The sequence below is a fragment of the Mchenga conophoros genome, linkage group LG4, assembly GCF_057382185.1.
Source record: "Mchenga conophoros isolate Kocher_MC1m ecotype Shallow Benthic linkage group LG4, M_conophoros_male_GT1.1, whole genome shotgun sequence".
In the NCBI taxonomy this organism is placed as follows: domain Eukaryota; kingdom Metazoa; phylum Chordata; class Actinopteri; order Cichliformes; family Cichlidae; genus Mchenga; species Mchenga conophoros.
Genome location: NC_140529.1, coordinates 38,133,883 through 38,157,968, shown reverse-complemented (window position 1 = coordinate 38,157,968; position 24,086 = coordinate 38,133,883). Strand labels below are relative to the sequence as shown.

General features: G+C 45.1%; 1 protein-coding gene across 3 annotated transcripts in view; it reads right to left on the bottom strand.

Moving 5' to 3' along the window:
- Positions 1-23,092, bottom strand: part of taok2a (TAO kinase 2a) — a 28,529-nt gene extending 5,437 nt beyond the window's left edge. Inside the window, exons 1-18 of one of the 3 annotated variants that reach the window (XM_085272282.1) lie at positions 22,589-23,092; positions 13,205-13,345; positions 8,145-8,216; positions 7,823-7,924; positions 7,288-7,333; positions 7,097-7,193; positions 6,862-6,975; positions 6,334-6,425; positions 6,168-6,261; positions 5,994-6,075; positions 5,741-5,911; positions 5,240-5,449; positions 5,028-5,156; positions 3,439-3,675; positions 3,104-3,232; positions 2,184-2,387; positions 1,862-2,101; positions 693-1,070 (exon numbers count right to left, since the gene is read on the bottom strand). In XM_085272282.1, coding sequence (XP_085128408.1) covers positions 693-1,070; positions 1,862-2,101; positions 2,184-2,387; positions 3,104-3,232; positions 3,439-3,675; positions 5,028-5,156; positions 5,240-5,449; positions 5,741-5,911; positions 5,994-6,075; positions 6,168-6,261; positions 6,334-6,425; positions 6,862-6,975; positions 7,097-7,193; positions 7,288-7,333; positions 7,823-7,924; positions 8,145-8,216; positions 13,205-13,336 — 2,529 coding nt within the window. In that variant the 5' untranslated portion in view covers positions 13,337-13,345; positions 22,589-23,092. The remainder of the gene's footprint in view (positions 1-692; positions 1,071-1,861; positions 2,102-2,183; positions 2,388-3,103; positions 3,233-3,438; positions 3,676-5,027; positions 5,157-5,239; positions 5,450-5,740; positions 5,912-5,993; positions 6,076-6,167; positions 6,262-6,333; positions 6,426-6,861; positions 6,976-7,096; positions 7,194-7,287; positions 7,334-7,822; positions 7,925-8,144; positions 8,217-13,204; positions 13,346-22,588) is intronic. The other 2 variants (XM_085272283.1, XM_085272284.1) reach the window with 2 other exon arrangements.
- Positions 23,093-24,086: the final 994 nt, after the last annotated feature.

Sequence of the window (24,086 nt, the reverse complement as noted above, 5' to 3'; positions counted from 1 at the left end):
CTTGTTAATAAAAGCAAACATTAAATCATAAGTTCAGCCCTGAAATATTACTTAATGCCTCCATGTTTACATATATTTAATAAACATGCCATATTTGAGCTTCTCTAATCTAAAGCTGCTCTGACTTGAGATATTTTTGGCTGAAAGAAATTACATTTAAAATCAGTTGTTTGGATAATTTAGAATGTGAATAACATTCGTTCAGGATTTCATAAACATTTCTCCTCAGCTGGTTTATTTCCTTTAAACCGAGCTGAGCTGCAGCGCTCAGGGCTCTGTACTACGAAGCAAGTTCAACATATCCAGGATATTTTACTCCAATCTGGCGTCCTTTAAATCTGGCAATCAAGCTTTAACAGTCCAGCTGTGAGCACGTTCACATGGGATAGGCGGGGTTTGCAGCACGTGACCAATCAGAAACATGGAAAGCTGATCGTTCAAAGGAAGATAAAAAGGGGGGGAAAAAAATCAGGTGGTTAAACAGAGTGAAGGTAAGAACTGCTGCAGAGGGAGCAGGGGGGGCTCTGCAGGAAGCTGGAAGAGCCGCTGTATTAGTAAAGCTCATCTGAAGCATGATTTCACAACCTCCCTAAAGCAGGTTAGAGCTGCAGCTCAAGTTGCCATGGCGATGTAAGAAGAGAAAGCCTCTGTGTATACCCGGGCTGATCAGCCAGGGCTCATCCTGAAGTTACCTGGATAAGACCAAATCCTGCCTTGTAGTACAGGCCTCTGGTTCTAAGGTGCAGGTTGTCAGGTGTGCAGGTGCTGAAGTGTGGGAGGTTGTCAGGTGTGCGGGGTTTCAGGTGTGGGTGGTTGTCAGGTGTGCAGGTGCACGGAGGTTTCCTTGCCTTACTCACAGCCTGAGAGGACAGCATTTCGTTGATGGAGTGGTCGTACTGCTCGGCCAGGATGGCCAGCTTACGTGTTTGCTCCTCTTTGAGGCGTTTGAGGACGGCCTTGTGGTCGGACTTTGGAGTGCTCTCCAGCAGGTGGTTCCTCAGAGCTTTGTACTGACGGGTCTGGATCTTGCAGGTCTCCTGGAACTGACGCTTGACCTGCAGCTCTTTGGACTGAAACAGAAGGAAACGTGTCGAGTTCATGTAAACTGCTTTTACACAAATAAAAGCATTACGAGTTCTTCTGATCAGTGAAGAGGTCAAAGTTCTTTAAAGTATCTGCCACATTCTTCCCCTTTTCCCCCAAAGTTCTGCTGATATTGGAAAATTTATGTAGTTTGACTAAATTACATAAACATTTCCCAAATTGGCATAGGGATAGCTCAGTGGGTAGAGTGGGCGCCCCATGATCAGAAGGTTGGGGGTCAAATACTGCTACCCTGAGGTACCCCTGAGCAAGGTACCATCCCTAAACACAGCTTTTATAAACTGCAGGAAAAACTGAAATAAATATTGTTGTCAATTCGCAAAAAAAACAGCATCACAATTAAGCCTCCCATAAACTATACAGAAAGGCACAAAGTCAAACAGGACTACCAACAGCACCAGTAAACCTTTGAAAGGCCCTGTAGGGAAACAATTACATTTCCCATGAAGAGTGACGTCCCTTCCGATCGTCGCAGGTAATGCGACAGGTCGCGCTGACGTACGAAGTGCCACGAACAGCTGAGCGGATCAGCAAAGTGCGTTTCTGGATTATAATGTTTTTATTGTTGCAAGTGCTTTTTACACGATTTTTGCAAAAACAAACGGCGAGCTGGGACGAGCTGAATGCACGTTAAGAACGCAACTCCTCCAGTTTCACATGCAAAACAAATTATTGCGCTAGCTTCTGTGGTTGCATTTCTACTGGGATTTAAAAATAGTAACGGAAACCAGGTGGTGCTGTGATCCTCCTGAGGTACCTTGAGACTCTTGGGCTGCTGCCGGACCTCCATGGCGTGCTTCTGCCGAAGCTCCTGCTCACGCCGCTTGTTGTACTCCATCTGATTGGTCAGCTCGGTCTGGTGCTGCGTTCGGATCAGCTCGGCCCGGGTGCGCTGCATCGTGCCCAGCTGCCTGAACTCGAGCTCCTGGGTGGACTCGTGGTGCCGCAGCAGCATGGCGCACTCCAGGTCCTTCTGGGTCTGCTTCTTATTCAGCTCCTAAAGGACGGAGAAAAGCAGGAATCACAGCGAATCATGGCCGGAGAGAGCAGAGCAAAAACAAACGCAGCTGCTGTCCCACCTCTCTGAGCAGGTCCTGCTCCAGGTTGTGGCGAGCCAGCAGCATCTTCCTCTTGTACTGGCGGCACTGCAGCTCGTAGTACTGCCGCTGGCGCCGCAGCAGGCTGGCCTCCTCCTCCGCCTGCATCTGCTGCAGACACTCCTTCTGACGGACCAGCCACTCCTGCTTCTCTCGCTTTGGAGTCGACTGGTTCTCGCTCAGCTCCTGTTCAGAGTTCAGAGTTCAAGTCAGGTCAGGGCTGTGATCTCTTTATTTCATAATAATAATAATAATAATAATGGATTGGATTTATATAGCGCTTTTCAAGGCACCCAAAGCGCTTTACAATGCCACTATTCATTCACTCTCACATTCACACACTGGTGGAGGCAGCTACAGTTGTAGCCACAGCTGCCCTGGGGCAGACTGACAGAAGCGAGGCTGCCATATCGCGCCATCGGCCCCTCTGGCCAACACCAGTAGGCAAGTAGGGTAAAGTGTCTTGCCCAAGGACACAACGACCAGGACAGAGAGCCCAGGGATGGAACCGGCGACCTTCCGGAAGGTATCTGTAACCTTCCGGTTACAGATACGCTTCCCAACCCCCTGAGCCACGGTCGCCCATCACCAGTCAGCTCATTTATGTTCGTATCACAGATCGCTTCTGCTGCTTTATTCTGAAAATCCAGGTGCAGTCAGACGCCAGCTGTAACTCAGCTGCGCTGCCTTTTATTTTACATATTTTACTCTTTATTTAAACAGCTTCGTGTTTCAGCTCCTACAGGAACTTCTCCGTTTGTGGGAGAGATCCTGTTTGGTTTTGCTGTTTCACAGAAACCTTTAAATTACAGCCTGTCGGCACGCACGGCTCCTTTAGAGCAGCTACGTTCGGTTCAGCCTGCAGGGCACGCGCAGCTGACTGTGGAGGAACTCGCTCCGACCTCTTTCAGCTGCTCCTTGCGCTGGCGGTACTGGCGTTTCTGTGAGTCCAGTAAACTGGTGAGTTCCTTCTTCTGCTGGCCCAGGATGTGCTGCTGGAACTTCTTCTCCTCCGTCAGAGCAGCTTTCGTCTGCACGGGCACACAAACAGGATCCTTACGTTAAGAAATGAACTCATAACTCACATTAAGACAGAAAAAACTTTGATCTATGAAATGATGCAAAAACTGAATTTAAAGAATTCCTGTTAAAAACACTGAAACCTGTTTTCGCTTTTGGATTTTGAATTCATCAAATAAAAATACTCTACAAAAGATTATCATAGTAAAAACTGCACCTCCTTCTCCAGGATGGCCTGGTGCTTCTTGGCCAGCTTGTCGGCCTCTGTGGAGAACGTGTTCCTCTGGTTCTCCAGCTCTTTGTCCAGCTTCAGCTGATGCTCGTCCATCTCCGCCTTCAGCTTGTTTTCCAGGCTCATCAGCTGCTTCTGGTGCTGCCGCCTCATGCGCTTGTAGCCGGACATCTGCTCACGCAGCGCCGAGCCCTGCTCGTGCTCCTGGATCTGACGGGTCACCTGGAGGAAGGCGGTGGTGAGGTTCAAGGACTCAGCAGGTCAGCTCGAGTATCAAAAAAACGATCATTTTTAAGACTTTCTTGCTTAATTCACATGATTATTCACAACTTCACAAACGTGATGCACGTGTGAAGACATGAGCCCGTTTTTACTGAGAACTGTTAAAGACTAACAGGGAAGAAAGGTGGAGGTGGTGGAGACAAAAAGCTGCCTGTTAATCCATCGCTCTGTCTGCATCTCTGAGTGCAAACGGTGGCAAAAAGACCGGTCACTACTAGGGATGGGTACCGGTATCCGTTCTGACATAAACCGTGGTAACCAGACCGAAAAGCAGCGCACATTTTGGTGCTTTTTTTTCCTGAGCTGTGATACACTTTAGATTCTAGCCAATCATTTTACGTTTCTGAGGATAGTAGGCGGGGCCAGGTACGTAGGTTCTTTTAGAGCAGAGCTACAGATTAAAAACGCCCAAGGTGAAGCGGTCAAAGTCTGGCTGTACTTCACAGCAAAAGATGCAAACTCAGCAGCAACAAGTGCTTTAAGCTGATACTGTGATACTGTCAAAGGAGGTAACACCAAGAATCCGATGAAACACCTGGCGACGCATAGCGTTTTTTTAAAAGCCGAGAAATGCGCCGTATTTGATAGCTTGCTGCGAGACCTCACACCGAGCACATCTACTGCGGGTGTGGTGCCTGTTATCGGACCCGGAGTTAGCAACATCCCCCAAAAACCCGAAGAGGAGAGTCCTGGCCCCTAGCCCTGCCAGTGTAGCAGAAATGATGAGGATGATGATGCAGCAGCAGCCGTTCTTCTCTGCGTGAGTAGCTTAATGTTGTTCGTGTGTAATTTACGTTGAGTAGGCTAACCACGTTATTACATTAATGCAGGTAAGGTGAACTAGCAAACACCATCATAGCTACATGCGGCTGTCCTCTTGTTTGATGGCAGATACTCCCTGCACCCTGGCCAAAAAGGCTAAAATGACCAAAGAAAAAGAGGGAAACAGCTAAACATGAGAGGTTTTTGGACAAAGTTTGTGTTTTTTCCATTGTTTAAGCACTGCTTCCAGCCAAGAGTGATACCATATATGCCCCATAGCTGCAGAAAAGGCTAACATTGTTATCTTTTTACAAAAAAACAGCTGAACATGAGAGGTTTTTGGACAAAGTTTGTGTTCTCCATTCTTTAAGCACCGGCACCGTTTCAAAAGTACCGGTTTCGGATAAAACCTAAACGATATCCATCCGTAGTCACTACTGTCTGTGGACAAACTGAGGTCATTTTACTCCACTACAGCTCCATTCATAGATATCTGTAGAACCTCCATCTCTATCTGTGACGGATCTTACCAAAGAGGCCGTGCGGATGGTGGCAAAGTGGTCACGGTTTCGATAGAAGGCTCGCCGGCGTCCAGCTGAAGGAGCCTGAGGCTGATCCATCTCTGGCTGGTACGGGTCATCGTAGATGTTGTCCTGACCCTGAGGAGGAGGAGGGAGAATCAGGATGGTGAATCCAGAGGAGGCGAGCTGGATGTCAGGTGAGCTTTAAGCCAAGCACTTACCGTGGGTCGGTGGATGATGGAGCTGTTGGAGGTGACCGTGTGCTCGCCCTCCTGCATCATGGCCATCTCGTTGCTGCTGTCGTCGGAGGCGTCGGCGAGGCTGTTGACCGAGCTGCTCTGAGAGCTGGCTGAGATGGACATACTGGGAACAGACTGGGAGCTCTCCATGCTGTTAACGGTGCCCGTCTGCAGCAGGTACGGCTCCACCTCCTGAAACACACAAAACAAAATCTTCTTTCACACATGAATCCTCATCAGGAGTCCCTCCCAGCCCGATCACATGACAAGACCTAAAGCTGAAACGGAGAGGGCGACAGCTCAGGCGGCCCGCCTTCGGCTTTCTCACTATTTTTGTGCACACAGTCAAGTTTCCAGTAACACTCCAACATTCCTGCTTAAAGCCAGTCAGAGGAAAATGTTCTGACGTTAGTTTCCTCCTTTTTTGGTATTTCAAGCCAAAAAAAAAAAGCACAAATCTCCTGATCTGTGCTCCTTCCTCACCTCCTCCTCCTCGCCTCCCTCGGTGACGGGGCCGTTCTGTTGGGTTTCCTGGAACAGGATCTTCTTCATCTTGCGGTACTGCAGGTTGTCGAGCTCCCTCACCGCATCCTTGGTTCGTGCGATCAGGTCCATGACGACGGTCAGCGGGCGCTCGTGGCACAAGAAGCGATGCTGCGGGAGGAGGGATAGAAATGACAGGTGAGCACACAGCAGGGCAGGTTTAAAAAAACTGTCCTGGATCAATAACGCTCACATTGAGAAGCACGTCCGAGGTAGGCCGGTCCTGGGGAATCTTCTGTAGGCAAGAGTCGACAAAACTGCGGAAGGAATCGGACCTGAAACAAAAACACAACATCAGTTCACTGCAGTGTCTCCGAAGTGGACAGAGGGATACACGGCGCCGCAGGAAAACATGGAGGCTGCTCACCAGTGATTGGACTGCAGGACGGGGCTTTCATTCTGAGCGATGTGGTATAAGGCACTCATAGCATTCATGTTGAACAGGGGGGGTTTCCTCTCCGCTGCAGAAGAACGACAGTTAGCATCACAGAGCCCCAGGCTCACAGTTTAAGAGCACAGACAGTAGCTCATACCCAGCTCTATGCAGGTGATGCCCAGGGACCAGACGTCCACCTTCCCGTCGTACTGGCCCTCGTCCATGGCCAAGATCACCTCCGGAGCCATCCTGGAGAAGACAGAGAGAATGGGCCGAGTCATCCGCTGCTGCGCCGCACGACGTGCAAAATGTGTTTCAGCGAAACAACAAAAAAAGCTGCACTACGAGAAAAAAACTCAGATGTTGTCCACTTATTTTATTATTCTGGGGTTAAAACTGAACATCTGCAGACAAATAAAGCTACACTGAAGCTGTTTAATCAACAGCTGGTAAAAGTAAAATCTCAGAGGGCAGCGCTGATGATCCTGAATATGACCTTTCAGCTAATATTAGGCTAATTTTGCTGTTGAAAAGAGACTTTGAACAGATCCTGGGTACAAATTCAAGAAGCTTTCAAATGTAAACGAAGGAGATCTCATCTGTGGTCCGGTCCTATTCACGCTCTGATTGGTCGTTGGTGTTGTCTGTTCAAAACATGGACTGAACGAGCTCCATCGATGCTCACCAGTATGGCGTCCCCACGAAGGAGTTGGCCGGCGACACGATGGAGGCGGAGCCAAAGTCCCCCAGTTTGACCTGACCCGGCTCCGTCAGCAGGATGTTTCCTGCCTTCACGTCCCTGCAGGAGAGAGGAGAGTGTGACCCCTGCTGGCGGTGGGCTCTAACTGCATCTACTCCACACGTCTGTGCGTTTGCAGGTCTTCTTGGTTTAAAGGAGCTGACGGACAAACAGATCTTACCTGTGAATCATATTGTGAGAGTGAAGATATGCCAACCCCTGCAGTGCACCGTGGGTAATAGCAGCTATTTCTACTTCCTGGAGCGGCTTTTTGTGAACTGCAAGGAGAAAGAAGAGTTTATTCATCAGAAAAACCAGAAACACAAGAACGACGAATAAAAACGGGTGAAGTGTTTGCAGCACTGCACGAACCTTCAAGGAGGTCTGAGGCCGAGCCGAGGCAATACTCCATCACCAGCTGAGGAGGAAACGACAGCGATTACACATCATCAGTGAAGGAGCTCACACAGCCGACCTAACATGATGAACTCCTCCACCTCTATGTGTCACAGCTCGGCTGAGACCGCTTCGACCAACAGAAACGTCTCCATTTCAATGTTTTTCCACTGTGAGGTGATGTCACCGAATAACAGTTCAGTTACTAAACACTTGTTCCTAATAAAATGACATTTCCCCCCCTATAATAACCAACAGGAGACAGACTATGGGCAATTTAGAGTTACCACTTAACCTAACCCCAATAACTGCGTGTTTTTGGACTGTGGGAAGAAGCCGTTGTACCTGGAGTGAACCCACACAATCATTGGGAGAGCATGCAAACTCTACAAAGACCCCGGCCTGATAGAGGAATGAACTCAGGACCTTCTTGCTGTGATTCAACAATGCTAACCACTGTGCTGGCCCTAGGTAAAACACCTCCCCGTTAACCACGCGTTACAGGACGTACCCATGCCGTGTGCTCCTTCAGGTAGCAGCCCAGGTACTCGATGGTGTTGGGGTGGCGAAGCTTCTGCAGGAACTTCACCTCTTTGATGATGTCCTGCCATTTCTGCACAGCAACAGAAAAACACTCAGCTCTTCTTTCTAAAGTGTCTCACAGCACATTTAAAATGTAAAGAAGTTCGAAAGAATTTAAATCTGTAAAATAACTTTTCTGGCACACAAAATCCCAAAATTAGCTGCTTAACATCAGTGCGACTGTTTCCTATCAGAGCACGAGCAGACGAGGGCAGGCAGATCTTCAAATCTACGATCGTTGCGCTCGTTACCTCGTTGGTCTGCTTGCCGCTGTACGACATCTTTTTGATGGCCACCACTTCATTGTTGCTGACATCTCGGGCCTGTTGGACGACACAAACACAATCAGCCCTCAGTACATTTCAGTTCTGTTTCAGGAATCGAACCCGCGATCTGCAAGCCTGCCCTCACAGGCATGCATCCACCGAGACTGTGCTGATGAGGAGCCAGTTCTTATTGTCCAACTACACCAGAGGGTGGAGTAATCTCTGTGTGAGAAAAGTAATGGCTCGGGCCCAGGAACGTTACGCTGCTGTGGTGACAGGTAGTTGGCATGGCGCCGCGCTTGACTTTGATGGAAAGGAGTGGAACCGGTTTTCGATTGGGGACTGCGTCAGGATGTGTGAGCAACCGGTTTGTCCCCTCTGACAAACTGCCGGCGAAACAACTTCATAGATTTATTTAAAAAGGTTTCTAATGAGCAACATTTAAAGAGAGAAAAATATTATTTATCTCTCTCTCTCTCTAGATCTATATCTCTATATATCTCTATCTATATCTATATTCATGAATTATAATCAAGCTGAACCAGTGAACAGAGAAAGATTTCTCTCAGACGGTTGGATAATAAAAGGTTTCAATCCGACCTCCTGACTTTACTGTGAAAGGATTAGCTTCTTATTCCAGTCTTTAGACTCATCCAGCATGCTGCTGTTCTCTGGAAGGAGGTGGAGACTGCAGTAAGTAAACTGTGCCCACTTCGTTATTTTTAAAGTAATGTTTGGTTTAGGAGACAATAGAGTAAGCTTTCTTCCTCTTCCTGTTTATTTAAGACTGATGTATTTATGCTTCTAGGTAACTGTGTCATGTTTGATTTCACCTCTGACAGAATCCATCAGAACAGAAAAGGAAAGTGTTTTCTTTGTGCTCGTCTTCGTTTGCATTTAAAACAACGAAATTGTGGAAACGTGACCTGGTGCACAGGAAATGCACTCCCTGGAGAAACCGGCTTCGTCTAATCCCCAGTCCTGATTACAAACGTTCCTTCGCTTCTCGTCTGCTTTGCGTTCAGGAAAAATCAGCTTACTGTGAAAGCCGACAGTAACCGGGTCACGCGTGTGTAAATGACACGACTCGCTTTGTTACAGGATTTTCTTTTAGAATAACATCTAAAGACACGAAGGGGAAAGAAATAAGAGGTTTACTTCTGTAACCGAGAATGCTCCATTTACTCGGCACAATTAGTCTGTTGGAAAAACGTTTCTTTACATCAGTTTTCCTTTCCTCTTTTTCCCCTCGGACTCAGTGTGCAGGTTAATTTTAGGACCACTCGGTGGAGCCAAACGATCGACAAGCCCTGCTCGGTGAGGCGAGAACAGAGCTGGACACAATGATCCATTAGTCATCCAAACTACATGATTTATTTTTGAATCACATACTCGATGTTCTCACAGCTGTTCAAAGTGTTGGATCCTGATCCTGAGAGAGGACGCTGCTTACAGGCGCCAGATGAAGTCGTTCTGCATTCTCACAGTACTGATAAGACCCTGTGATGCAAAAGCATCACCTCTGCTGTCAAGAAGACCTGAAATGAGCATTAAAATACACAAACTAACATCTTTGGAGTCCCAATACAGCAGCATTGTATGATTTACTGCTCATCATAATTTTCCTTTATCTTATACTGAGCCTTGGAGCAGCCCATCAGTTCACCCTCGACACAAACAGGAGGTTTAAAAGCAGCTAGGTTGTTGTTTTGGTTTTTTTTGGAGGGGGGGGGGGGGGGGGCAGAGATCTCAGTCATGTCATCAGTGGAAGCCAAAATCCTAACCGATAGAATTGTGACTCAATGGGGGACAATGTGTGACGCAGCACATAAAAAGCCAGACAAACACCCCAGAACAGCCGAGCAGCGATCAAACCAATAATAACTGTTAGTTATTGTCACCGTCTGCTAACATCGCTCTCAACTACAGCTGAAAGATGTTGTTTATCGAACGATTTCTGATCCATAACCTGCAAATAAACAGCCACGGCCAGCAAACGTCTCAGCAGGTTTTTCATGAACAAACAGAAATAAACTTTTTCACCGTTAGCTGTGGCGATAACGCTGCATAGTCGAGCAACAGTTTCGTACAAAGTGCAGCTTTTAATCAATTATTGTTCCTTAATATACTGCTAATAGGAGGGCTGGGTATCGCCACTGATTTCTAGAATCGATTCAATTCACGATTCGAATCGGGAAAATTTTGCCTCTGTCAGAAATATTATAATTCTGATCATGCATCAGTACATTTCCATATTTTTATATCTATAAAAAGAAAGCTGACACTTGTGAGACTTTATCAAAGGTGTGAGCGTCACAGCAGAGGCCTTTGTGTCAAAGCAGCTGAAGATAAAACAGAAAAACATGAAGCAGATTTTCCTGTTCTGGATTTTATAAAAACATTCTGCAGTAGATCAAAAACAAAAGAAAGTCATTAATCAACACATGAATGTTACCTGACGGAACAACTGATGGACAAAGTGTGGACTTTATACCAGTTTTTAAACTGTGTTGATCGGCCACGTAAAACCAGACTTATGATAAAATATCTGCAATGTTTGTTTTTCTTCCTGAATACTGTCGTTGTTTATATTTACTGCAGGAAGAAACGGTAAAAACGGCGTTTTATAAGGAAAACGCTGGAAAGCCTGTGAGCAAAACCAAAACCACGCGGACCCGCCGACAGATCAGAGTCAGCGAGCTGTCGGCTTTCAGCCCCGACCGTGTCCGTGCCGTCGGTGAGAAAGTCACAGCTCGCTGATCCTGATGCGTCGGCGGGTCGAGCTTTGTGTTCACGTCTCTGTGCAGGAGCCTGTTCCTGCTCTCAGTTACTGTTTTAATCTTTGGTGGTTGTTGAAATTTTGTGAGGTTTCACCGGAGATTCTGGCGTTTCTGGCAAAATAAAATTATATTTAAAAATCGATTCAGGATTTGAATGAATCGATTTTACGTTATTCAAGCCAGAATCAATTATAATCGATAATTAAAACCCAGCCCTAGCTAATAGGGTTTTTTTAATCAATATCAAGTTTTCACAAAACCTTTAATTTACTGTTATTATTTATTTCACTGCTTAGAAATCGTGACTACTAATTAGAAGCTCTTAGTTGCCACCTCCATCAGTTTAAGGCAGCTTTCTTTTGATTGGCAGCTCTTCAGCTGAAGGTCTGAAGAGTGAGTGGGCGGGGCTTCTGTGCCTGGGATGGTCGCATATAGGGGTTCAACTTTGACCTCACACAGACTCAAAAGAATAAAACAAACAAACAAACAAACAAAACAGCTTGAGGGTCACCTCTCAGGGATTACTGTACACGCACCGCCCTCGCTACTTCAACACGAACATCCACCGCTGGAACAGGAGACAAGACAGGAAACGCAAACACTTGAAGCTGTTGTGAGCGACAGTTTCAGAGACGCTGAGGGGCGCCGCGTGTGAAACGTTCTTTTTTATCTGATGCAAATTGCTGCGCAGCGTCTATTTCTGCAGCTCTTCTCTAATGGCCTTTCAAGGCTCCTCTGAAACTCAGACATGCAGTGTGGAGGTGTGAGTCTACCACTCAGCCTCAAGAATATTTTACAGGTGAAATGAGATGCAGAGGCGCGGCGCACACACTCGTCGTGTTCCCACTGTTTTCTAATAAGCTGGGGGACATTTTCAGATTCACACTCTCTTTATTAATGACAGATAAGAGTGATTTTAAAGAGAAACCCACACAGATCCACACGGTGGACAGCTCGGCGAGTACATCCAAGAGACACTCTGACAACAATCCAAACTATTTGATTTGGTTTAAGATAAGCCCAGCGTGCAGAACGCCGTGCTGCTGTATGTCTGCACCTATACAAACATGTGCAGATGCAAGCTTCACGTCTGCTCTGGTCCCACACTTCTAAACTGGTTCACACCCATCAGTCACCGACTGCTGGAAAAACGTGATGATTCGCCGTCTAGCCGCAGAGCTTCCTTGTACTAAGAATAGCTTCAAGAACATTTTCTAAGAATTTCCCCTTAAAGTCAGAAGTAAATCCCGGCAGAGATAAAACTTTTTCATAAAACATGCTCAGCCTTTAAAAGAGCTTTGAAGCTGAAGTGTTTGAAGCAGAGAGGAGCAGTTAAGAGGTTTAGGAGTTTCTTAAGGACAGGAGGACGTGGTGGAACGATGCTCGTAGGTCACACAACCCCATGTGTTCACGTTCCAGAGGATCTGATCATTGCTACAATATGACGATCAAAACAGCCACTTAACTCGTGCACATCTTTGTTCTAGATGTAAGAAAACATGCTGCCTTGGAGCGCCACAGCACAGAAACAGGTTGCACCAATAGCCCGACTGAGGTTTCTGCATCAGGACCAAAAGCACATGTGGTCCTTAGCTAGTCCTGTATAAGACCTGAGGACAGACGACCTCACACTGACTCTGGAACACTCGGGTTTACAGACTGGCCGATATGGCCTGAAATCCATATTGCGGTATAAATTGAAGCATGTGCGGTAACGATATATATCGCGATACATTCTTTTCTTCTGTGTAATGAATTCTCCGCACTATAAGGCCACTTAAAATCCTTTAATTTTCTCACAAATGAACAGGGCGCCTAATGTATGAATTCTGGTTGTGCTTACTGACCTTGAACCGATTTACTGTGCTACACGGCGCTCAGAAAAATTTGTGGGTTTTTCCTTGTTTGTTTGTATTACTTGATCCCTAAAGTGTTCTCCAATGAGACGACAGCGACTCACAGCTCATTTAAGTTTGAGACCGCTGCTTTAGAGGCCCACACCTTTATTTTTGGTGGGTACTGTAGTTATGAAGGTGCAGAGTCCAAACAAGCTGTGGACTTTAGTAAATCCAGGAGCAGACAGGATCGGCACATGTGACTAACTTTCTCTGAGGGATCATTTAACATGTAAACAACTTCACCTGATGTCTTTGTTTTAAACTCACACCTGGAGAGAGAAGCTGCTCACACTGAACAACATTAAAACCAGAGAGTGAGTTTGTTACTGACACGGTCAAAAGCGGACGCACTTCCGATGTTACTCACAAAGTACACCGCTCCAAAGCTCCCGTGGCCGATCTCCCGGAGGTCGGTGAACAGCTTCTCCGGGTCATCTTTGCAGAACAGATCAGCCACCTCGGGGTCCTTCAGATTGCCCGCCCGCGCATTCGAGGGCATGGCCAGGGCCTGGAGGATGGAGAGAGTGCTCAGGTCAGTGCTGCAGATTGAAATCAGGGTGAAAACATGGAGGTCAGAGGTCAAAGCTTTTTCTTGTTAACTGGGGTTTTGGTCATAATCAGATTTTCTCAGATTTTCCCCTGGAGGCAAATAAATCTTTATGATCTGTGGATTCTGACCTCTGTTCAGACATTTACAGGTTTTTTTATTAGTTTTCTTATTAGCGTGAAACATAAATAAAATATAATTACCATTATACAAACAATCACATAGCTATGTCCACACATACATATTTATGTACCTAAATGAGTATATAAAGGAGGGGAAAGAGGTTTTCTAAGTATCAATGATTCGGATTCAAGTACTGGAAAAGCTGGATCAAAGTTTTGCTATATGTTGGCTGCCCCTTTAACTAAGACAGCGGGTGCCTGTGTTGCTTTTGCAGCATGTGATTTGCCCGTTTATACTTCAGCTGGGCTGAAAACCATCAAATTAATGTGCCAAACATGCTGGGAAATGCGTTCCTGCACTCTTGTAAAGTGACCCACTTCCAGTCTTGCCTCACAGAGACTCCATCAGCTTCCCTGATGTTCCCAGCCTGTGCTGCACATCTGTAACGCTGCGTATTGCACCAGGAATCCCACGACTGGCTGCTGCTGACGTTACCGTTCACAGTTAACATGGATCTGCACTTCAGCCGTCTATCTGGGAACCGGCTGACAAGTCGAGGCTTGTGAAGCGTTCCAGGGAAAATCGGGCTGTTTCACCGTGGGAGTGCCAAATACAAACAATGCAGGGAGGGAGAGTGACACGGACCCATGTGGGCGAGACAAAATGGCAGCTGCGTTTTCACAAAGTGCTCTTCACCATGAATGGGCTTCAATGAAGAACTGTTCGGCTCAGATCGCTTTAGTGACGGCAGCAGCGTGACGCGAAAGGCTGACAGCTTCCAAAATAAGGACACGCGCTCGTCCTTCAAATCCGCTCACCCAGTCCGAGCAGTCACGTTCAGCCTCTGTCTTCTTGTTTCTACGACGACAGCGCTGCTGAAAAACATCAGAGGAGATCCACTCGTACCAAAACTAACGACGCCGACGATGACCAGCCCGGCGCTTCGGTGCAGACGCTTCGAATGTTTGGCTGTCCAAAATGGATCAGGTGTTCATTTGATGCACTCTCGGTATGAACAGTGCCGTGTTCACCTCCTCCCGCTGATACACAACTTTAGAGCTCCTGCAGACAGGTATGCACAAGCTCCTCCCTCAGCAGGTGAGGAAATTCAAGTGCACAACAATGAACAACGCTTCGAGGAATTCCAAGAGATGGCGTTTCAAAAAACATAACTGTTAATCATTAAGAATAACCTGATACACAGACAGCAACGCGCCCGATACCTGCAGCTCCACCTACCGTGGCGACCACTCCCACCTCCTCTATGGGAAACAACAGCGCAGCCGTAAGTCGGCGGTTCTTCCCGTGTGTAACGTTAACACCGCGTTAATTTAACAGGATAAAAACTGAATTTATACAGCACCAAATCCCAGCGACTGTCACTGTCATACATGCCTACCATTGTTAGGGGCGGGTTTTGATGATCGATTTATCGATTAAAATCGATTCTGGCTTGGATAACGTGATATCGATTCATTCAAATCCTGAATCGATTTTTTAATATCAATTTATTTTGCCCGAAATGCCAGAATCTCAGTTTCAACAACCACCAAAGATGAAAACAGTAACTGAGAGCAGGAACAGGCTTCTGCACAGAGACGTGAACACAAAGCTCGACCCGCCGAAGCATCAGGATCAGCGAGCTGTGACTTTCTCACCGACGGCACGGACACGGTCGGGGCTGAAAGCCGACAGCTCGCTGACTCTGTCGGCGGGTCGAGCTTTGTGTTCACGCCCTTTTTGCGCTGATTCTGAAGCTGTTAGTTTGATCTCTCTCCAAACAACATTGACCGAACCAGCAGCAAAAGAAGATCCAAACTACGCTTCACACAAACATCATCATGAATTCACTCTGACTTTTGCTGTTTTGCTTCCACCAGGATAAAGTCACACTTCCTGCACAGCTCCCTCTCTCTCTCTGTTTCCCGTCTAAAAATCTGTTTTCTTCATTATTCGCTTGCTTGTTACGCACAAGTCTGCCGTTGTTTACAGGCTGTCGGACGCTGTTTGTTTCCTTTTACTTACCGTATTTCCCGGACTACAAAGCGCACCTGAATATTAGCCGCACAAGCTAAAATCAGGGGAAAATCCTGTTTTGTACATACATTAGCCGCACCTGACTAAAAGCCGCAGGTGTTTCAATGTTGACTTATCATATGTAAGAGAATATGCACAAAGCGAATTGTCAGGAAAGAGATGGCTGTTTGGAGACATCACTTTTATTAATATTGTGAAAAACAAGTTATGGGTACATATTTGCACATGTAGTACATAACAGTAACCTACAGCACACCAGAAAAATAGATTCGGACTACCTTTTAGGCTCAGGTGCAGTGACACGGCTTTAACAAGAAGAAAAGTCAGTCATTCACCATCTTTCTCTTCTTCCTGCGCTCTAAAAACACCAAAGTCCTCTCCTCCAATGTCGGAAACGAACAGGCTCAGGGTGGCTTCGTCATCCACTCTCCGCTTCTCTCCTTCGTTGTCACTTTCAAAACCAAAGAAATCCTCGTTGTCAGTGTCAGAGTCGAACACCCTCAGAAGGGCCGTGGCGGTGTCCTGCTCTCCATCATGCAGCAGTCCAGCCCTTCAAAATCCGTTGGTGATCGTGGATGTTTTCGCACTTTTCCACGCTGTCAGAATCCACCGGTGGAGTTGGGCATAACTTGCTTTTCGCAAGTTTATCGCCGCTCGTCATCCACGCCTCCCGCTGAATGCGTAGCGCTACTTTGAAGTTTGTTTTTCGCGCTACTTCGTACGGCACTACGTTGCCTGGCGGACGGACATGTGACTAACATACCACTCTTGAACCCCGATCCTTCCGCCAGGCAACGTAGTGCCGTACAACAGCGGAACAAACAAAACAAATCGTCTTACGATATCACAAAAATCATGGAAAATCCATAGAAAAGCCGCACCTGACTAAAAGCCGCAGGGTTCAAAGCTTGTGCAAAAAGTAGCGGCTTATAGCCCGACAATTACGGTACTTCCGAAAAGAAAAACCTAATTTCTGCCGTTCAATACTGAACAAATTTAAACGTTTTAAAATGATACAAAATGCAAAACGCTGTGTCTGTAATAAAACCGCTGTAACTTCAGAGGTGATGTTCATGTGCTGATTAATGGTTTTCTTTCGTTTTTGATCGACTGCAGAATATTTTTATAAAATCCAGAACAGGAAAATCTGCTTCATGTTTTTCTGTTTTATCTTCAGCTACTTTGACACAAAGGCCTCTGCTGTGACGCTCACACCTTTGATAAAGTCTTGCGTGTGTCAGCTTCCTTTTTATAGATACAAAAATATGTAAATGTACTGATCTGAATTATAATATTTCTGACTGTCTGAGGCAAAATTTCCCAGATTTAAATCGAATTGAATTGAATCGATTCTAGAATTATAATTAACAATGTGCGCTGCTACGTCACACGACACATTTGTTTACGTCTGTTCTTCTTCTTCATTTAATTTCTCTGAGGTGTCTGAGGCTCCTAACATCCATTTGCGTTGCCTCGGCCACCGTGGTCGTTCCCTTTGTGTTGCTGGTTTGGAGAGGACGGGTTCCTCTGCCCGAGAGGCGGGGCTCATGCTTGTAGCACGTTTGTAAAGTTTTTTTTTACTTTACACATAACTGCCACTCCCCTTAGCCTTAAGTTGCTGCATCAGTGTGCATTATTAACTGTAACGGAGAAACTCCGCACGCGTGCGTGTCGCCAACGAAGTAGGTCACAGTCATGGTGCTGCAGCTTCAGCAGAGACGATTGTGATGTTTATCTAACGCACTGCCTTCTAACAACAGCTCTGAATATGCGACTCTGATGGGCCTCACATTCAGTCAACAACCAGAAAACAATCTGATGATTAAAGGATGCGATTAATCGTTTCAAATACACATTAATATTTGTATGAAGGTATAAGCTTAGTGTTCAAGCTCAGTTTGGACCGATTTCTTCCTTCCCATTTAAATAATTCATAAACAGGTCATAAGGGAAGCCGTTACCACGTCTTAATGCAGACATAATGAAATGTAGATGTTTTAGCTTCTTGGCACAAATTTCTCCATCAAATTTTCCAACTCGACTCAAAGCTTTAAGCTATTTATAGCTGCAAGAACTGACAAATTCCAGCTCGAGCAGAAATAAGAAAATGAAAGGAACTCCTCAGTGATTCAAATCTACATTCTGCCATGAAAATGGGTCTGAGGGAGGAGCAGAATCATGACATGCATTTAATGAAATGCCTGGCACGTGTTTTGGCTGCTGTATGTGGAGATCAGTGTACGACTTCGCTGTTACGCTCCGACTCAAATCAACACCGATTTAAATAAATCCACAAAAATCCAAAGAGAGAGGCCGAATCATCAGAGCGGTGGATGTAATCTGAGGCTGCACACTGAGCCGTGCTTATTGACATCCTTCTGTAACGGGGTTAATGTGGCGCTCATCCTCTGAGCGTCAGCTGCAGCCCCGAGAAGAGTCGCCAGCTTAACCAGGCCTCTGCACGCCGGCCGCCGGATTCCCGTTTAACAACGCGCCCGCTCTGTGCCCGAGGTGGAGACAGATTCCCACCATCCTGCCCCCCTGACCTGAAAGCGCTTCTAAACACAGTGAAGCAATTTACAATTATGTATGGCGTGGCACTCGACAGCCTGCCGCTACAGTCAGAAGAAACACTACCCGTCTGAAAATATGACAGCAGAGGGGAAAGCAGCACCTTAATTTGCCTAAAACTTCACCGTGGTATCAAACTAGAGGCCTTTATCGTGTCAGTCAGCCTTCACTGCATATCTGAACACCCTTTGAAATTCTACTTTAATGCTTTTAAAGACCTAAACTGAAGACTGAGTTCCTTCAACACTACAACAACTGCACAATGGGTTTAAATCTCCACATAAGATCCAACAGTAATCATTACTGCTCTATTCTCTGCTTTACTGTTCAGCGCCACATAAGAAATCAATCACACGTTTAAAACAAAACTTAAATATGTCATTTTAGTCTCCGTTTACTGAACAACTGTAGATGTGTAGGAGCAATGTTGGAAGTATTTTGTAGCATTTCAATTTAAAATGAGACAACACTGATATCAGTAACAATATAGTGTTATTTCTCAAGTTTTTCCAGGCGAACCCGCCTGATAAACCAGATGCTGGTATTAAAGTATTTAAAAATCCACTTTGATAAATATTTGGCTGTGAATTTTGTGCATCTATTGGTTGGAAAACTAAGAAACATCAATGGTAATACCACGGTTAAAGGGTGTTCATTACTGCATGTGCATCATTTTATTCAGAGATTAGTTTATTGATTCTGGTTAGAGCAGGGCGATATGGCCAGAAATATTTATCACGATATATATTTGAAAATTTGCGATAACGATATAACTGACGATATAACTCCACAACTTTACTAGCGCAAAAAAAAAAAAAACCCATCCATTTATTTTCACTTAAACAAGCTGCTGTTTTTATGTGCATTAAAGTTATATAAACATTTAACAGTGCAAATGCAAATTCCTTGATGAAAGTTAACCAAAGGCATCTCCAGTAGAAATGTGCTGACATATCCTGAGTTAACCATGTATAATATCCACTGAAGTTAAAAAGAGGAGCTTTGCAGCATTAAACTGCAGTGTGCCAAATAAAAAAGTCAAATACGGACTTTTCCGACCATAAGGTGCACGGGAATATAATGCACATTAAGCATTTGTCTCTAACCATCAGGAACCTTCACGTTAACTTTTATCGAGTGGAAAAGTGTTAGTGTTCGTCCTCCAGCTTCACTGTTTATGTCATGCTAGTGGTTCCCAAACTTTTTTTGCTGGGCCCCCCTTGTTTTACAAGAAAAATGTTTGCGCCCCCTCCCCCTTCTCGCGCGTGCACGCGCTCACACATCCTCCAACCACACACACCCATATTTTGGCCCCCCCTAGGGGGCGGGCCAGACACTTTGGGAAGGTCTGTGTTATGCTAACATAGCTGTGTCGCTAGCGATCACGTAGCACATCATTATATAGCAGCTAGCCCAACTTCAGTAACCCTACAAACGTCACTGCTGTTTAGTTTTCTGTCTTCATTTATGTTGGAAGTGATAGCAGAGCTGTACGTTTGAATGCTTCATAAATCTCTCAGTCAGAACATGCTACATCATGTTTGGGTAACTAGCGAAGCTAGCAAGCTAACTTCCTGTTAACTTCTAACTCTGTTAAATGTAATGAATTCTGTTTTCATGGTTGCCTGGATGTTAAACTTCATAGTTACACCTGGTAAAGCAGCAACGCTGATCATTTTATTAAAGATGAAAGAATTTAGACAGTTTAACTCTCAGTGATGCTGCAGTGTTCGTTTGACTTTAGGACCCAGATTACTCCCAGATTTACGAGCACCTTAGTCCAACAAATACGGCAATAACGACGGCCGCTTGCATGTTCTACAAAAAAAATCTGCTTTGTTGTGTATCTGACAGACGAAAGCTAAACCTGAAGTTGCAGCATTTTTACAAACCAGTTCTGGTTCATCCGTTTCACTCAACGATCCGCTTTCTCCTTCTCATTCTCCGTCGCCGCCATGCTTTTTCGGCCGTTAGTTAGCGTATGAAAACAAAGGCACTGCGCATGCCCATATTCTATCGCCGTATTTCATTTTCTTATCATTGCCTAACGGTATTACCGTGAACGGTATAATATGGCCGAGCTCTAATTCTGGTACTCTTTATTTCCTCTTATGTTTGAGGTTTGACTTTCTGATGGATTTTATCTCACATTACCTCGGATGTCATCAGGAAAGACATTTTTATTTATTTTAGCTGAGCTCATGTCTCTTTTTTTATTTTATTTCTGTACACCCTTTGTGAGTAAATATTTCCATTATTAAAAGCTTGTTGAACAGCAGCAGTGTTGAGGCATCTCATCTGTTGGGTCCATAAATCTTTATTTAAAACAATTATGCTTTTTAATTTTGTCCATTTCCCCCCTTGTGGTAGTGAAATCGGATAGTACAGAGTTTGATTTCCTAGTATTCTAACAACCCTGAGCATTACTGTATTTTTATAATCACGTTTAATTCAAATTGTTTTTATGTATTCTTACTGTGCTCACAGACCACTTTAAAATGTAACTGATGTTTCATCTTTAAGCGGTTTATCAACTGTTCAGCTGAATTACATTTTGAGCCTTCTCATTGGCTCGTCAGTCACCTGTGAAGCACTAAGATAAATAAAAGGTGTTAAATACAATGACTGCGTATGTGACAGGGACATTTGAGAAGCAGCTCTCCACAGTGTGGCTCAAATTAGCATCAGACTTGTTTTTGATGGCGGCTGAAAAAGCCAGACTCAGAGCGGACAGGAAGAGAACCAGGCCAATTTCCAAAATAAAAGACCTCGTACGATCTAAATGTTTCTGGTGTGGTCTGAAGCTTTACAGCTTTACTTCCCGTTAGTCTGACAAAGACCTAAATAAAAAAAATGTTTAAAATCCACTTAAAACTGCACTGATTCTGTTATCTGTGTATAATCCACAACAGATGACATCTCCAGGCCTACTGCCACCTGCTTCAGGTAACAGCCTCATGTGGACCTCAAAGACAAACGTCTCCACAAATTTCTCTTTTTAAACCTTTCGTATTACTTAAAAACACTTCAGACATTTGGGCCCTTTACAATCTTTTTTAACGCATTTCTGAGGCTGTGCAGATGCCTGACAAAGATGATCACAGTAGAAATAACAGCAGCATTCAAATGGGGTCATGTTGACTCTGTTGCATAAGGTCTTTGTTGTGTTCATGGCTAGGTAAAATTTTATGAAACATCAGACTCGAGTTTTGGGACGCATGCTGCTGCGTGTCGAGTAACAAAGGTCGGTCGCCATTATTGTTTGACTTCTCAGGTTCACGGTTAACTGCAGCCATCGTTTCTGAGGCGAGAAGACATCTCGTGGTTTCTATTTTTGTCCCTGTTCTGAGGAACGGGACCGCTCCCGCAAGCTTGAACATGCAAGACTAGGAAAGCAAGTTTCCTCAACTTCCTACATGGAAAAACAAACTCACACTAGTTCAGTCAAGTTACATTTTTGTTTGGCAATAAAATCAAGAGAAAGGAAAAAGGGAAGCAGAGCCACAGACTGCTCTTTTTAAACAAAGCATGATGTGAAATGTTGTGCGTCAGTGGTGCTGAATGACCTCAATCACATGGCTGAATTTTAGCTCGAAGCTGCAAACAGTTTTGCATAATTAAAGCCAAGATGTTGCGAGCCTTGTGCAGTCATGTGGAGGCCAATGGCTCATATTTAGTCAAACGTAAGAGGTTTGATACGAGTGTGTGGCCCAAACTTTCCTTTGGGACAACACAAACATGTAACAGTTACACAAAGTGAAAGCTGAATGCTTTTCCGTGACTTGATGCCAAATCTCCTGAGGCAGGAGGAGGAGAGTTGGGGTCTTTATAACAAACCCAATTTCTCCAATGTTATTTAGGAGGAAATAAGGACACTGGAGATGTGTGGCTCTGATTTTAAGGCTTACATAAGCACTGCATGGAGAGCTGGTCCAAAACGGAAACCTCACATCCATTAAGATAGTTTGATTTGGATACAGAAGCTCCAAACCGGCCTGCACTCCACCCTCACAGATATCTTATCAGCTGCTTTAGTAAGCCGGTTATTGGCTGTTTTGTTCGGCATTTAAACTCAGATCGTTTCTCTAAAAACACTGATATACTTTCAGTTACACGAACGACTGCTTGGAGACTGCTGGGTCAGATTTAGATGGCTGCGTGTCCTAGCTTGGATTTGTTAGGTTCGCTCGTAATTATCAATTATCTTACTAAATACACCTGAAAAAAAAGAAAAGCAACAGAAAAATGTAGGACCGTAATTTAAAAACAACTTCAAAAAATACCTGCAGCTTTACTGCGCCAAACTCCCAACTTTAACATCTCTCTCTTAACGGCTAAAAAATGATCACAAATACTTTAACTACGGTGACATTTTTACTATTTTTCTTTACGAATATCTTTAAAAAAAAAAGCACTGGCACATTAGGGGCCCTCCACTTAGCCCGTGTGGAGCCGCTAACTAACGGTACTCACCGCGGCTTATTGTGGTTCCGCTCTGAACCGAAAAACAACCGATAGCAGCCGAGCTAATAGTAGACCTCAATCCTCATAGCCCGGAATCCCTCTCCGCAAACAGTCACCACCACGTCCGGGGCATTTCCACCCAGGTCGCTGCTGATATTTGTGAAGTTAATGCGGGGTTTCCAGATGTCACAGACCGGCTCAGACTCGAGGCTCGCCTTCGTCCTGCGATCTTAGCCGCTGCTAACTGGTTAGCTTAGCTCGGATAGCCTGAGAGCTAACATTAACCGGAGCCGTCCTGCGGGGTGTGGCTGCTGTTTCTCCACGCCGCTGCTCCTCCGAGCATACTGTCCAGCTGCACCAACTTTTCTGAAAACAAAAAAGCATAAAAAGCAGCCTGAAAATCCGCGCCCCGTCCCCGGGCCGGGCGTGTTTTCTTCCCCCGTTTTTGTTCTTGCTAAACACAAGATGGCACGGGCTGGCGGGGCGGGACTCAGAGCGGTGACCGGAAACCGCTGTCTTCTACTTCCGACAAGGGTCCCGCTTCACAAATAAAAGGGTATAAATAAACCGACCTACATGATATTAATAATCTAGTACAAACGCTCCAAGGCTTGATTTCATGATTATTTTTACGAGACTGCGGTTAATATCCAGAACTTATAAATTCAGCCGGAGAGGGAGAGCTTTAAAAACGAAAGATTATTCACACGATGAACTACAGCAGGGATTTATGTAGAAATATCCTGAAGCTAATAAGATACTGTAAAAATATTATAATAATGAATGTACAGGAAATAATATATATGGTGTACATGTATGTTATGTGAGGTGGTGTGCTGATTTTTTCATAGTGATGGACAGCCTGATAGATGAGGTCTAGTCTATGATATTTGCAGATAACACTCAGATCTGTAGTGACAGTCGGGAGTAGGTAGAGGAGAGCTTTAAGAAGTGGAGGTATGCTCTGGAGGGAGAGGAATAAAAGTCAGTGGAAGCAAAAGGTGTTGTGTGTCATGTGTCACAGGTGTGTGAATTTGTTTATAATGGAGCACTGTAACAAAAAATAATTTCCCCCAGGGATTAATAAAGTATTCTGATTCTGATTCTGATGAGAGGTAGACTGGTGGGAAAAAAACATGCAAGGTGCAAAGGTGGCGAAAGTATATTGGTTTAAATACCTGGGGTCAACCATCCACAACAACAGAGAGTGCACAAGAGAGGTGAAGAAGAGAGTGCAGCCCGGGTGGAGTGGGTGGAGCCAACTGTCAGGCATGATGAGAAACAGAAGGAGAGCAGCAAGAGTGAAAGAGAAGGTTACAGGATAGTGATCTTCGGTCTGGAGATGGTGGCACTGATAAACAGACAGACAGAGCTGAACATGTTCAGATCTTACAATATAGAAAATATTTTGACCTTTCGTATTTTAGACATGTTAAAGATTGACCCATTTGCAGCCATTTCGGACTCTTGGTTCAGCAAAAGGAACATTCCAGTTGTGCCTAATCAG